Genomic DNA, 11,528 nt, shown 5'->3' on the forward strand with positions numbered 1-11,528 from the left:
ATTTTACAAAAAAAAAAAAAAACAATAAGTTTTTTTAACCAAAAAAATCAACATTTCAGGTGTATGTATATATGCATATTTTTTTCAAATGCATATATGCATATTTCTTATACTATAATATTCATAACTAAATCATAGAAAAAAAACTCATTTTTATTACTAATCTATAAACACAATTATACAAGTATTTTATTCGATACAAAATTAAATATACAAAACAAATAATGCTATAAAATTTCAAAGCTTTTTCATGTCTTCGTGTGAATATTTACATATTTTCTTCAATTTTTCATTTTTCATCTCTTCAATATTTTTCACAAATTCTTCCTAATCTACAAGAAAATAAAAAAAAATTGATTAATGCAAGAACACTCATAAAAATATATATGTATATATCATGTAAGATTCATATGTGATTATATAATGTGATATTCACATGTGACTGTATCTTTTAAGATTCAAATATGAAATTCACAAAAAAAAAATTAAAATTAAAAATTAGCAATGAACACCCACACAAAATGCATTGTGCATATAGATGTAATTCATATGCGATTCACTTGTAATTTACATGTGAATCACATGTAATTCATATGTGATTCACTTGTGATTTACATGTGATTTATATGTAAATTACATGTAATTTACATGTGATTTACATGTAAATCACATGTAATTCATGTGTTCACTCGTGATTTACATGTGAATCACATAGGATTCATATGTGAATTACATGTAATTTACATGTGATTCATATGTGAATTACATGTTATTTACATGTGAATCACATATAATTCATATGTATTCACTCGTGATTTACATATGAATCACATGTAATTCATATGTGAATCATATGTAATTCATATTTGAATTATATGCTATTTACATATGAATCACATGTAATTCATGTGTTCACTCGTGATTTACATGTGATTCATATGTATATTACATGTAATTTACATATGAATCACATGTAATTCATATGTGATTCACGTGTGATTTACATATAAACTAAACTTTAATGCTTTTAAAGATGATCAAATAAGTAACTTATTGTAAGCAAACAGGAAACGAGATGATTGTTTCAACAAAGCAATCAAAGACATCTCTGATAGCTTTTAAAGATGATCAAATAAGTAACTTATTGTAAGTAAACAGGAAACGAGATGATTGTTTCAACAAAGCAATCAAAGACATCTCTGATAATAAAAATAATAATTTTAGGTGATATGTGAATATATCATGTATTGTTAACATGTGAATATACCACATTATATTCACATGTGAATATATAAAAATAAGAATTTTAGGTGAATTTATCTCTATAAAATATTTGATACCTCATTTATTTTTCTACATCTAAAAAAATAAATTCACTCAATTTGGTAATTTCGAATGCAATAACATAAAGAAAAGTGAGACTTACAAATAGCCATGGAAATTAAGCTACAAGAGTTGATGCTTCCACTGGCTGTTTAGAGAATGTTCCGGCTCTAGAAAACAGAATTATAGAAACACGGATCTAACTGAACTGTAATTAAATTGGATTTGAATTTAATTGAAGCTATTTGGGTTTTTAAAAACCTAAATTAATTTGGATTAACTTGATCAGATTGAACTGATCTTTGGAAACGAACACCCCTAAATATCATTCAAGACTTGCTAAAAAAACCCAACTGAGGCAGTTCATCAAACACCAAGACATAACGTGCAAACTAGTGTAACTATGAGTCAATCAATAACAACAGGCAGAAGTCATTTTGAATATCTTGTTAGTCTCCTCTTTTTGATACTACTACATATTTGGAATTAAGATTTGCCTGTACAGAGTCCACTTGTATTGTTGTCTTTCCTGAAACAAGGAATCTCAAATTTGAATCCATACAACTGACTACAAACCTCATATACCTTTTCAATCAAACATTTGTAAGATAAAAGAGTGATGAAATTACAATCACACCCTTTCAGTACATGGGTTTTCCATATGTTTGGAAATATCTGAATGCAGCCCATTCAAATCGTTTCCGGCTTCGGAATCAGAAAGTGCTCCAGGAATTCTCCTCTTTCGTTTTCCTTCCTATTCATTTGACTTTCATATGAATCTTCTTTCCCTTGAAAAAACTGACTGGTATCTTTAACAATTTCTTTTTCAGGATTCCCATGGCCGACCTTGGAATCGGAATGTGAATCAGAGTCGTTTCCTGGGTGTTTATTAGAAGTAGGAGCAGCGAGGAGTAGTTGGTGAAATTGACATGGGATATCAGACGGAATGGGAGGAGCATGGACATCTCCTGGAAGTGGAAGTGAATTAGTTCCATGGCCATTTGGCACATCAATTTCGTCAACTTTGGAATCGGAGTGTGAATGAGATTCCTTTCCTGGCTGTTGGAGTTTGGGTTCATGACCATCACCATGGCCATTCAGGGCATCATTAGAATTGGAATACGATTCCTTTCCGGGAAGTTGGAGTTTGGGTTCACTAAAAGAAGCAGCAGGGACTTGTTCATGAACTCGGGGATTGCCATTCTGCACATCAATTTCATCGGATTCCTTTCCTGGAACCTGAAGTTGGGAGCCTTTACCAGGAGTATAGATGATGCTGGCATGTAAAGAACAACCATCATCCAAAGGAACACCAGATTTTTGAGAACCATTTTTTACCACGTCATCTACAATAACAAAATAATAATAATAACAATTTAGGTTGGAAGGAAAGGAATGACAAAATAATGGAACTGACGGAGTAACAGAATCAGTGATTAGTGATTACACGAATTGTTGGCGAAAGAAAAAGATTCCTTGTTTGAAACTGAAAGAATGGCATCATCATCATGGAGTTGGGTTGGAAGTGGATTGCCATTCTGCACAGCAACTTCATCGGAATCCTTTCCTGGGAGTTGGAGTGTGGGTTCACCAGCAGAGTCTTTGGTGATTTTGACCGGTGGAATCTGAGTATATGTATATGTATGTTCTTCTACATTGCAGTCAAAATGTGCATCATCAGTTTTGACCAATTCTGAAACTGGCACAAGGGTATCATCTTCATCATCTTTAATAGGAGAACCGGAATTCGTGATGGTGGTGTCGTCACTAAGCTCCTCCACCGTAGAAGAAATCAACTTTAAGCCACTACCCTCATCTGCTTCAATCAACAAAAACATAATCAACTGGATGGAAAAGAATGACAAACAAAGGGAGTTCACCGAGCAACAGAATAAGCAGTGTAATGGAATCAGCATTCCATTCCGTGATCATATACATTTTTATAGGATTAAAGAAACAGCAATGTAATTCCATCAATTTGTTTTCATTTCTTCTTATTACAACATTGTATTTTTTTTAAATCCTCCCACTTACAGCAATTTGGCTGTAATTGAGGAGTTTTCAAAGTATAATTTCCTAATAAGAAAGAAAATAGATGTATATAATGCAATAATTGAGTAGCTTTTCAAAGTACAATGTCTTAATAAGAAAGAAGCTGAAAGTACAAAGTTGTATACAAAATTAAATAAAACTACACTGCTATTTTTTTCATTTAGCCCCTTTTTATATGTAAATACTATTCATAGTTATTTAACTCTACTCGACACATTATTCAATTATAACTGATGAAATTTTTATTTTCAAATATAAAAAACTAAGCATAATAACTGCTCATTAAAACTCCAAATAAGATTATAATATACAAATCTAGTTATGTTTTTATAAATAAAAATGTAGTTTAACTATCATCGCGATACTTTTTTTTTAAGATTTGTGCCACAAAAAATTACATACATAAAACGGGTTATATTGTAATTTTCATTCCATTCCATGATGGAATGAAAAAATTACACACCGTCTAAGGAATGCAATTAACAATATGGAAGGAATCATATTCCTTCCAAAATAACCCATTCCATTCCTTCAAACAAATCAAACAGTATCTTTTCATTCCAATGAAATAAACAATTCCATTTCTTCCCTGATTCCATCATGAATATAATGTAGAATTTTTAGTGAAAATTGAAATAATGAAGCCTTGTTTTGAACCTTCTTATGGAGTTAATATTACCTTTGGGATCAGTTTCACTGTCATTATGCGTAGCAATTTCATTGGCTTTGGACTCAGAATGTGAATGTGAAAGGATGGAAACAGATTCCATTCCTGGCAGCTGGAGTTCGGGTTCACTGGAAGGAGCAGCAGTGATTTTGTCCGGAATCTCAGAAGAAACAATATTATCATGTGAACCGGAATCAGTAGTTTTGGTGTCAGTATCATCAAAAAGAACACCACATTCTTGAGAACCGGAATCTGTAATGGCAGTTTTGTCATCAATCTCCTGTTTTATGGAGAAGGAAGTAGCACTACAGTCATCTACTTCCATGGATGGAGTGGAAATGACAGAGTAATGCACCCCACTCCAATCGTTTGTGTTTATGTTTGTGGCTTCGGAATTAGAAACTGCTCCAAGAGTTCCTCTTTCCTTTTCATTTTCCTTTCTATTCATTTCACTTCCACATGAACCTTCTTTGGGATTAGTTCGATTGCCATTCTGCACATCAACTTCATGGACTTTGGAATCGGAATGTGAATGGATGGAATCCAATTCCTTTCCTGGCTGTTGAGGTTCAGGTTCATCTTTAACAGGAGAATTGACCTTGCCTGTATCTAAGGAACAACCATCATCCAAAGAAACAACAGATTCTTGAGAACCGGAATCAATGATGGCGGTTTTGTCACTAAGTGTAAACTCTGCCACATTGGGACTATGGTCATCTAATTCAATAGTATTGTTGCCTACATTAATATATATATATATATATATATATATATATATATATATATATATAATCAAGTCTAACAAACTGTTTAGTTGGATGGTATAGAAAAACGAAGATGCGGAATGGAATGAGACATTAAATTTCATGATCATGTTTGGTTAACCTGCAGAACGAAATGAATTTTCATATATATTTTCCTATTATATGTAAACAAAATGAATAGTTTTAACTTTTTATTATTTAATTATTATAATTAATGAACTTCTTATATTCAAAAATAAAATAATTATACATAATAAAAGCTCACAAAACTCCAAATAAGATTAAAATGAAAAATGAATTGAATGACGAAGGAATGGAATTGACATAGTAATGGCATTACACTCCACGACATGTTTATTGTATACGTAAACACAAGGTATAAAGTTAACTCTATCCTATACACTATTTAATTATAAATAATACATTTTTAATTTACAAATAAACAAATTTAACATAAAAAAAAGTTCACTAAAACCCAGACGAGTAAAAAGAAAATGTGTTTGCTAGTTATGTTTAGGAAATACAATTGTAGTTTAACAAACATTGCAATTTTTTATTAAAAAGATTTTTCATTTAAAATTACAGATATAAAAACAGGTCGTATTACAATTTTTCATTCCATTCCATGACGGAATGAAAAAAAAAAACCCGCTAGGTTAAGGAATGAAACATTAACAGATTGAAGGAATCAGATTCCTTCAAGAATGGTCCATTCCATTCCATCAAATATTTTCATTCCAATGGAGTTAAACCATTCGATCAAACACTACGTACATGAATAGAATTTCAAATCAAACAGGAAAAACTGAAAAATCTTGTTAAAGAACCGTCTTACCTTGGGTTTGTACATCCATGGAAGAAAAAGATTCCTTGTTTGAGGGTTGTATGGGATGATGGACATGGGGATTAGTTTCAATTGAGGTTTTGGAGTTGGAATCAGATTCCTTTACCAGGAGTTGGTGTTGGGGTTCATCTTTAACTGGGGAACTGATGGGATGAATCTCCTTGCTTGCAGTTGCATCCAAATCCAAGAAAACACCAACTTCTTGAATACTGGAATCTGTAATGCCGAGCTCCACCACATTTTTGGACAAGGCACTACCAGCATCAGCAGTGTTGTTACCTACAACTACAAAAATAAATTAATAATAATGATAAGTCTGGTTGGATGGAAGGAATGGAATTTTTGACACAGTAATGGAATGCAGCCTACTCAAATCAGGAATTACTCTTTCCTTTTCCTTTCTATTCCTTTCACTTCCACATGAACCCTCCTTAGGATTAGTTCCATTGCCATTCTGCACAGCAATTTCGTCGATTTTGGAATCAGATTCGTTTCCTGAGTGTTGTAGTTTATGTGACAGTGATTCGCATGGAATATCATTATGCGAAGGATCAGGAAGTGGATTCGTTCCATTGCCATTCTGATTCTGATTCTGCACATCAATTTCGTTGACTTTGGAACTGGAATCAGATTCCTTTCCTTGCAGTTGGAGTTCGGGTTCACAAGGGCTCTCATCTTTGACAGGAGGGTTGATGGGAAGAGTCTCCTTGCTCGTATCATCCATAGGAACACCAGATTCTTGAAAACCAGAATCTCTAGTGCCATTTTTATTTTTGTCAATTAACTCTGCAACATTAGCAGAAATCAACTCTGGTTTCTTGGACAAGGCACTAAAGCCATCTACTTCAAGCACAAGGCTCTTCTTACCTACAGTAACATAAAAAATAATTAAAGTGTGTGATTAGGTTAACATGGAATGGAATTTAATACAATAACTAATAAGCAAGGTAATGGCACTACAGAATACAGACTTGTTGGCCTATAGGAACAGAGTGATTTTTCATATGAATAATGAATTATTGATAGGATTAAACGAAAGAAATACCAACAACACATACTTTCTTGATTTGTTTATTATACCATCGTACTAAGATTTCTTCTTACTAAAGCCTAGCCTTGTATTTTCAATTATATTATAGCAATGTCATCCAGATGCAAAGCAACACAACTATCACTACTATAATTAGATGGTTTTTTCAAAACATAATGCCCTTATAAAAAAGATTGAAAGTATAATGCTATGATTGGGTAGATTTTCCAAAGTACAATGTCTGAATGAGAAAACAAATGAAAGTACAATGTCATAGCAGAAATAATTGAAAATGGGGTGCTATATAGTATATACACAAATAAATGAATGTACATTGTTATTTCTTGCATTTACACTTTTCATATTACGATATATATAGTATTAGCTCTACTCTATACATGATATAATTATAATCAACGTATTTTTGGTTTACGAAAACGAGAAATTAAACATAACAAAAGTCCATTAGAACACAAAATGTATAATCAAAACAGGAAAAACCTTGAGGGATGGTTTGCTTAAGTAGCGGCTTTTGTAACATATCAGTCCTAGGAAACACCAACATATTCATAGACTTCAGTTCTTGTTTGTGTGATTCCTCCAATGCCCGGAAACCGAAAACATCAGTCCATGTATTCATGTGTTCAGCAACCGCAGGAATAATCAATTTATCTACTTGGAGAGCAGAAAGAGCCTGAAAAGGTTTAAAAAAATAAATAAATAAATAAAAAAAAAAATACTTAAGAAGTAGCTCAAAGGGAATGGTAATATAACTGGGTGAAATAGCAGTAATAAAGATATAATATAATATTCTGACCGATTCAATAGCTGCTAATAGGCGACGACACATCCCTTGGCGTCTATATATATGACGTGTCCCAATAAATGGCATCTCTGCTAGTTGGGTTCCATGGAACCTAAGCATACGATAAACAACTCAAAAAAAAAATAAAAAATAAAATAAAATAAAAAAAATTTGCAATCAACAGTTTCAGGCTAGCCTACCTACCTGATAGATGCAGCACAAACGACTTCCTCCTCCCTCTCCAGAATAGCTGTATAGAAGCCACTATAGTTCAATCGGCTAAGGTTTGATCTACAGGGTAATTACAAAATATCAACATAATAGAATAAGTCATTACATTCCATGATCATGTTTCAATGCAATCAAAATTTTATATTACATGTCTTAATTGTAAACACAATTTATAGCTTTAACTCTGTTTTATACATTAGTTAATTGCAATTGATGAGTTTTTATTTACCAAAAAATAATAAAAGCTCATTAAAACCCAAATAAGATTTTAATAAGAAAAATTCTAGCTATTTTTAAGAAACAAAAGATGTAATTTAGTTAAAATCATGGAATTTAAAAATAAATAAAAATGGGTTAGTGAGCAAATATTTTTAGCCATTTCATGAGGGAATGGGGAATAAAAACACATGTGCTTATAACAAAATGAAAAGAATGACATTGCTTCAAGAATGGTCCATTCCATTCAATCAGACAACAAACAGCTTTTTCTAAATTTTAATTCCAATAGATTGAGCTATTCCATTCCTTCTCCAATTCAATCATACCGAACAATGCCTTGGAGATTTTATAATGCACAATTTGACCAATTTTGTTAACTTTCTTCTAGACAAACATGGTAAAAGTAAAACTTACCCACAATTGAAGACTACATTACGAATTAAATTGATCCCGCTTCTCTTGTCAGTAAAAGGTAAGAAACACTCATCCATCAATGACATGGCAACAGCCAGCATGGAATTGCATTCCATCCTTTCTCCATCTGTCAATGAATCAGAATCAGATCGATGAATAAGGGACCATGAGAACCCTGAATCCAGTTCATGCTTCACTCCAATAAGCTTCCGCAACGGAATGTATACCTGCAAAATTCAGATTTCAGAGGTCCTGCACCCATCATGATTCATGAAAACTAGTACTACAACAAGAAAACAGGTAATACAAACATATTTTCACTTCTTCTATAAACATAGCATTGTACTTTTGAACTTTTTTTCTAATTAGGACAATTATACTATACCCAACTTCCATTCAAAATTGCTATGTATTCAATCATACGGTAGATTTTTCAATAATGCAATGCTTTAGCAACAAAATCTGAAGAAGATTTTTCTTATCTCTTATATAGGAGTATTTTTTTAAAAAATAATAATAAACACCATCCAACTAAACTACATTTGGTATATCATAGAGACATTGAATACCTCATGGCACTTGTGTCCACAGAAAGACAAATCCAGAGAATTTGGTTCATGTGGCTTGACATCTATTCCTGGCCTGCATGATTCATGATCTGCAACATCAGAAAGTTGTCTTTCAAACAACAGTTGTAAATAATACAAAAAAAAAAAAAAGACTATTATTCTAAGAGAGGATCATTACATTTCTTGTAACAAAGGCAGCACGTATGAAGTGAAGCATCAGTTATACCAATACCACCATCTTTTGTGCAATTCCCAGCAGCCATTTCACAGTATTTGCAGGAACAATTTGGACAGAGCCAATCACCTTCAGGAAGCATCTAAAATGAGAGGAAAGATGAGACACTGATATCTATCTCTAAGGGTACAACTACAAAAGAGATTAAAACATCTAAAATTTAGGAGTTTTACCTGTATGTCCAAACAGCTTTGGTGAAAAGTTGATGGACAACCATCACAACAGATCAAATCCCCACCATCCCCACATACACTACATGTATCATCATTAGGATCATCACCATCAACATCTACAATATAAAAACCCTTTTGCTCCAACTCCCCTAGTTTATTCCATGCATCAATCTGACATTGCATCAGGGATTTTCCAGACTCCAAAAACATGTTTGGAAACGGGTTGCAAAGTTTGCTTCCTGAATGTTGCTGGAACTTTACAACAGTTACAACCTTGCTACAACAACCACAATGGATCCCATCTTTTGTAATCCTTCCTTTTTGCAGTATCCGTGTCCTTCTAGCATTCATATATTCCACATGTTCACTCACATCCACCACTCCAGAGTCGATTAACCACGCGAGAATGGTCCTTTTTCCTGAATAGGGACTAATCCCGTCATTTTCTAAAACCTTGTTAGTATCGCGAACCAACAAAGTACATCTGCTTTTTCTTCTTCCATGGGAATTCATTTCATCCTCATAATCACTATCTGTGTCCTCCATAGCCCTTTTAGCATTCCTACTGTTGCCTTCATCTTTTCTCTTTGTTTTCAATTCTCTTTCTGTCTTCTTTTGGGTTTGTCCAGCTAATTTACCAAGTATTTCAACAGGTAAAGGAGTAAAGTTGTCACTATCTTCAGCATTGTCTTCCTCTTCCTTTTGAAGTACTTCATAAGCCTTGATTATAGACCAATAAGCAGTTCCATCAGGATTAGTATATATAGCATCAAGATAGTTTCTGTTCTTTCTTGGCCTATAATCAATGGTCCAACCAGCACCAAGAAGCATATTCTTAATCTTTTCACGCAGTATTTGCTTTTCAGTGCCACTACCATGCTTAACCATGTTTTTCTTCTCCTTCACTTTCTTAACATTCTTCAGTTTTTTAACAGTTTCCACTCTGCTATTTGATTTTGACTGCGTTACTGTATCACTCTCAGTTACTTCTTTGCTGCTTTTTAGCACCATTGGTGTTGGAGATTTCATCCCACCTTTCTCCTTGCTCTTTCTGGTATCCTCACTGCTGGAACTATGTCCATCTCCATCATCTCTATGATCACCATTTTTATCCAGCTTTTTCTTGTGATGAACTCTAGCCTTGGCTTCTTTTTTATCACAACTTCTACTCATCTGCTTATTATGATTTACCATTACATTCAAGACACCATTTTCCCCTTGTAGTCTGATAGGTTGGTCTGAAGATGAACGATACTTCTTACTCAACACTGAAAGGGGTAAGTCAAAATCATCATCATCATCATCCATCTCTAAGGGACTTATAGTTCTAGCTTCATGAGTAGGTCTGCTACCACCATTTCCAGATTCCATTTGATCGCCACTTTGCCTATATGAGTTCCATCTATGCTTACCACCATTAGCATCCTTCCTGGTCCTCACATCCTCAAACCCATCATACTCGTCAAACTCGAATACATCTAATCCACTACTTGCCCTTTTCTCGGTCTCAAATTCTTTGTAAACACCTGAACGTTTACGGAGTTTATGAGTAGTTTCTGATGAGTAATCACTGGACTCTGAATCACTCTCGACAACTCGACGTCTCTTTTTCACCTTTGACGATCTAGACAAATTCCTCGAAGATGAATCACTAAACCCACTAACCCCTCCCACAGTATCTGCAACTTTCTTTTTAATAACCAAACAGCCAGAAGAGCTTTTCTTCTTTACTCGAGTTCCAGACTGCTTAGATCTGCCCACCTCTTTCATCTCATCAAAGCATAAACCAACAACAAAACCCCCGATTCTATCAAAGCCCACATAACATGAATACGCGCTCAGATCTAGGTGAAGAGGTTTAAAATAATAACCAAATCAACAACCCACAAATTCGAAAGTGAAAAGGCGGACCGCCGGATTCCGATTAGGCAAAACCCAAATGGGTGCCGAAGGAACAAGAAGTTCGCGTGTTTTGGAGTTCAGCTACTGTTTTCGTTGGTTCAGTATATCTTCCGGTATACCGTAGATTGTAATCGTCATCAAGTTTAGTACATAAGAAGTTTGCCCAGCACAAAAGGGATTTTTAGATATATCACGTAGGAAGTCCATTTTCAGTTCACCGGAATTTTCCCACCAGTTTTACCTTGGGAAATCAGGTAAATTTCCGGACAAGACACGTAAGTTCCTTGATCCAAGAGTGCA

General features: G+C 33.8%; 1 protein-coding gene across 2 annotated transcripts; it reads right to left on the reverse strand.

The window, feature by feature from the left end:
- Positions 1–1,704: 1,704 nt before the first annotated feature.
- On the reverse strand, positions 1,705–11,528 carry LOC145073074 (uncharacterized). 2 transcript variants are annotated; one of them, XM_079019626.1, is made up of 12 exons: positions 9,327–11,528; positions 9,097–9,235; positions 8,919–9,007; positions 8,350–8,576; positions 7,690–7,776; positions 7,498–7,597; positions 7,182–7,374; positions 6,020–6,436; positions 5,642–5,935; positions 4,055–4,651; positions 2,771–3,139; positions 1,705–2,669 (listed from the first exon to the last, which is right to left on the reverse strand). In XM_079019626.1, the coding sequence occupies exons 1-12, from the start codon at positions 11,094–11,096 to the stop codon at positions 2,014–2,016; spliced, it is 4,938 nt and encodes a 1,645-aa protein (XP_078875752.1). In that variant the 5' UTR covers positions 11,097–11,528; the 3' UTR covers positions 1,705–2,013. The 2 variants fall into 2 exon arrangements, with proteins under 2 accessions (XP_078875752.1, XP_078875751.1); XM_079019625.1 differs by having other exon boundaries at positions 6,020–6,517; positions 9,327–11,527.

Source organism: Lactuca serriola, chromosome 9, assembly GCF_051521515.1.
Source record: "Lactuca serriola cultivar US96UC23 chromosome 9, Lser_US96UC23_V15, whole genome shotgun sequence".
Lineage (NCBI taxonomy): Eukaryota > Viridiplantae > Streptophyta > Magnoliopsida > Asterales > Asteraceae > Lactuca > Lactuca serriola.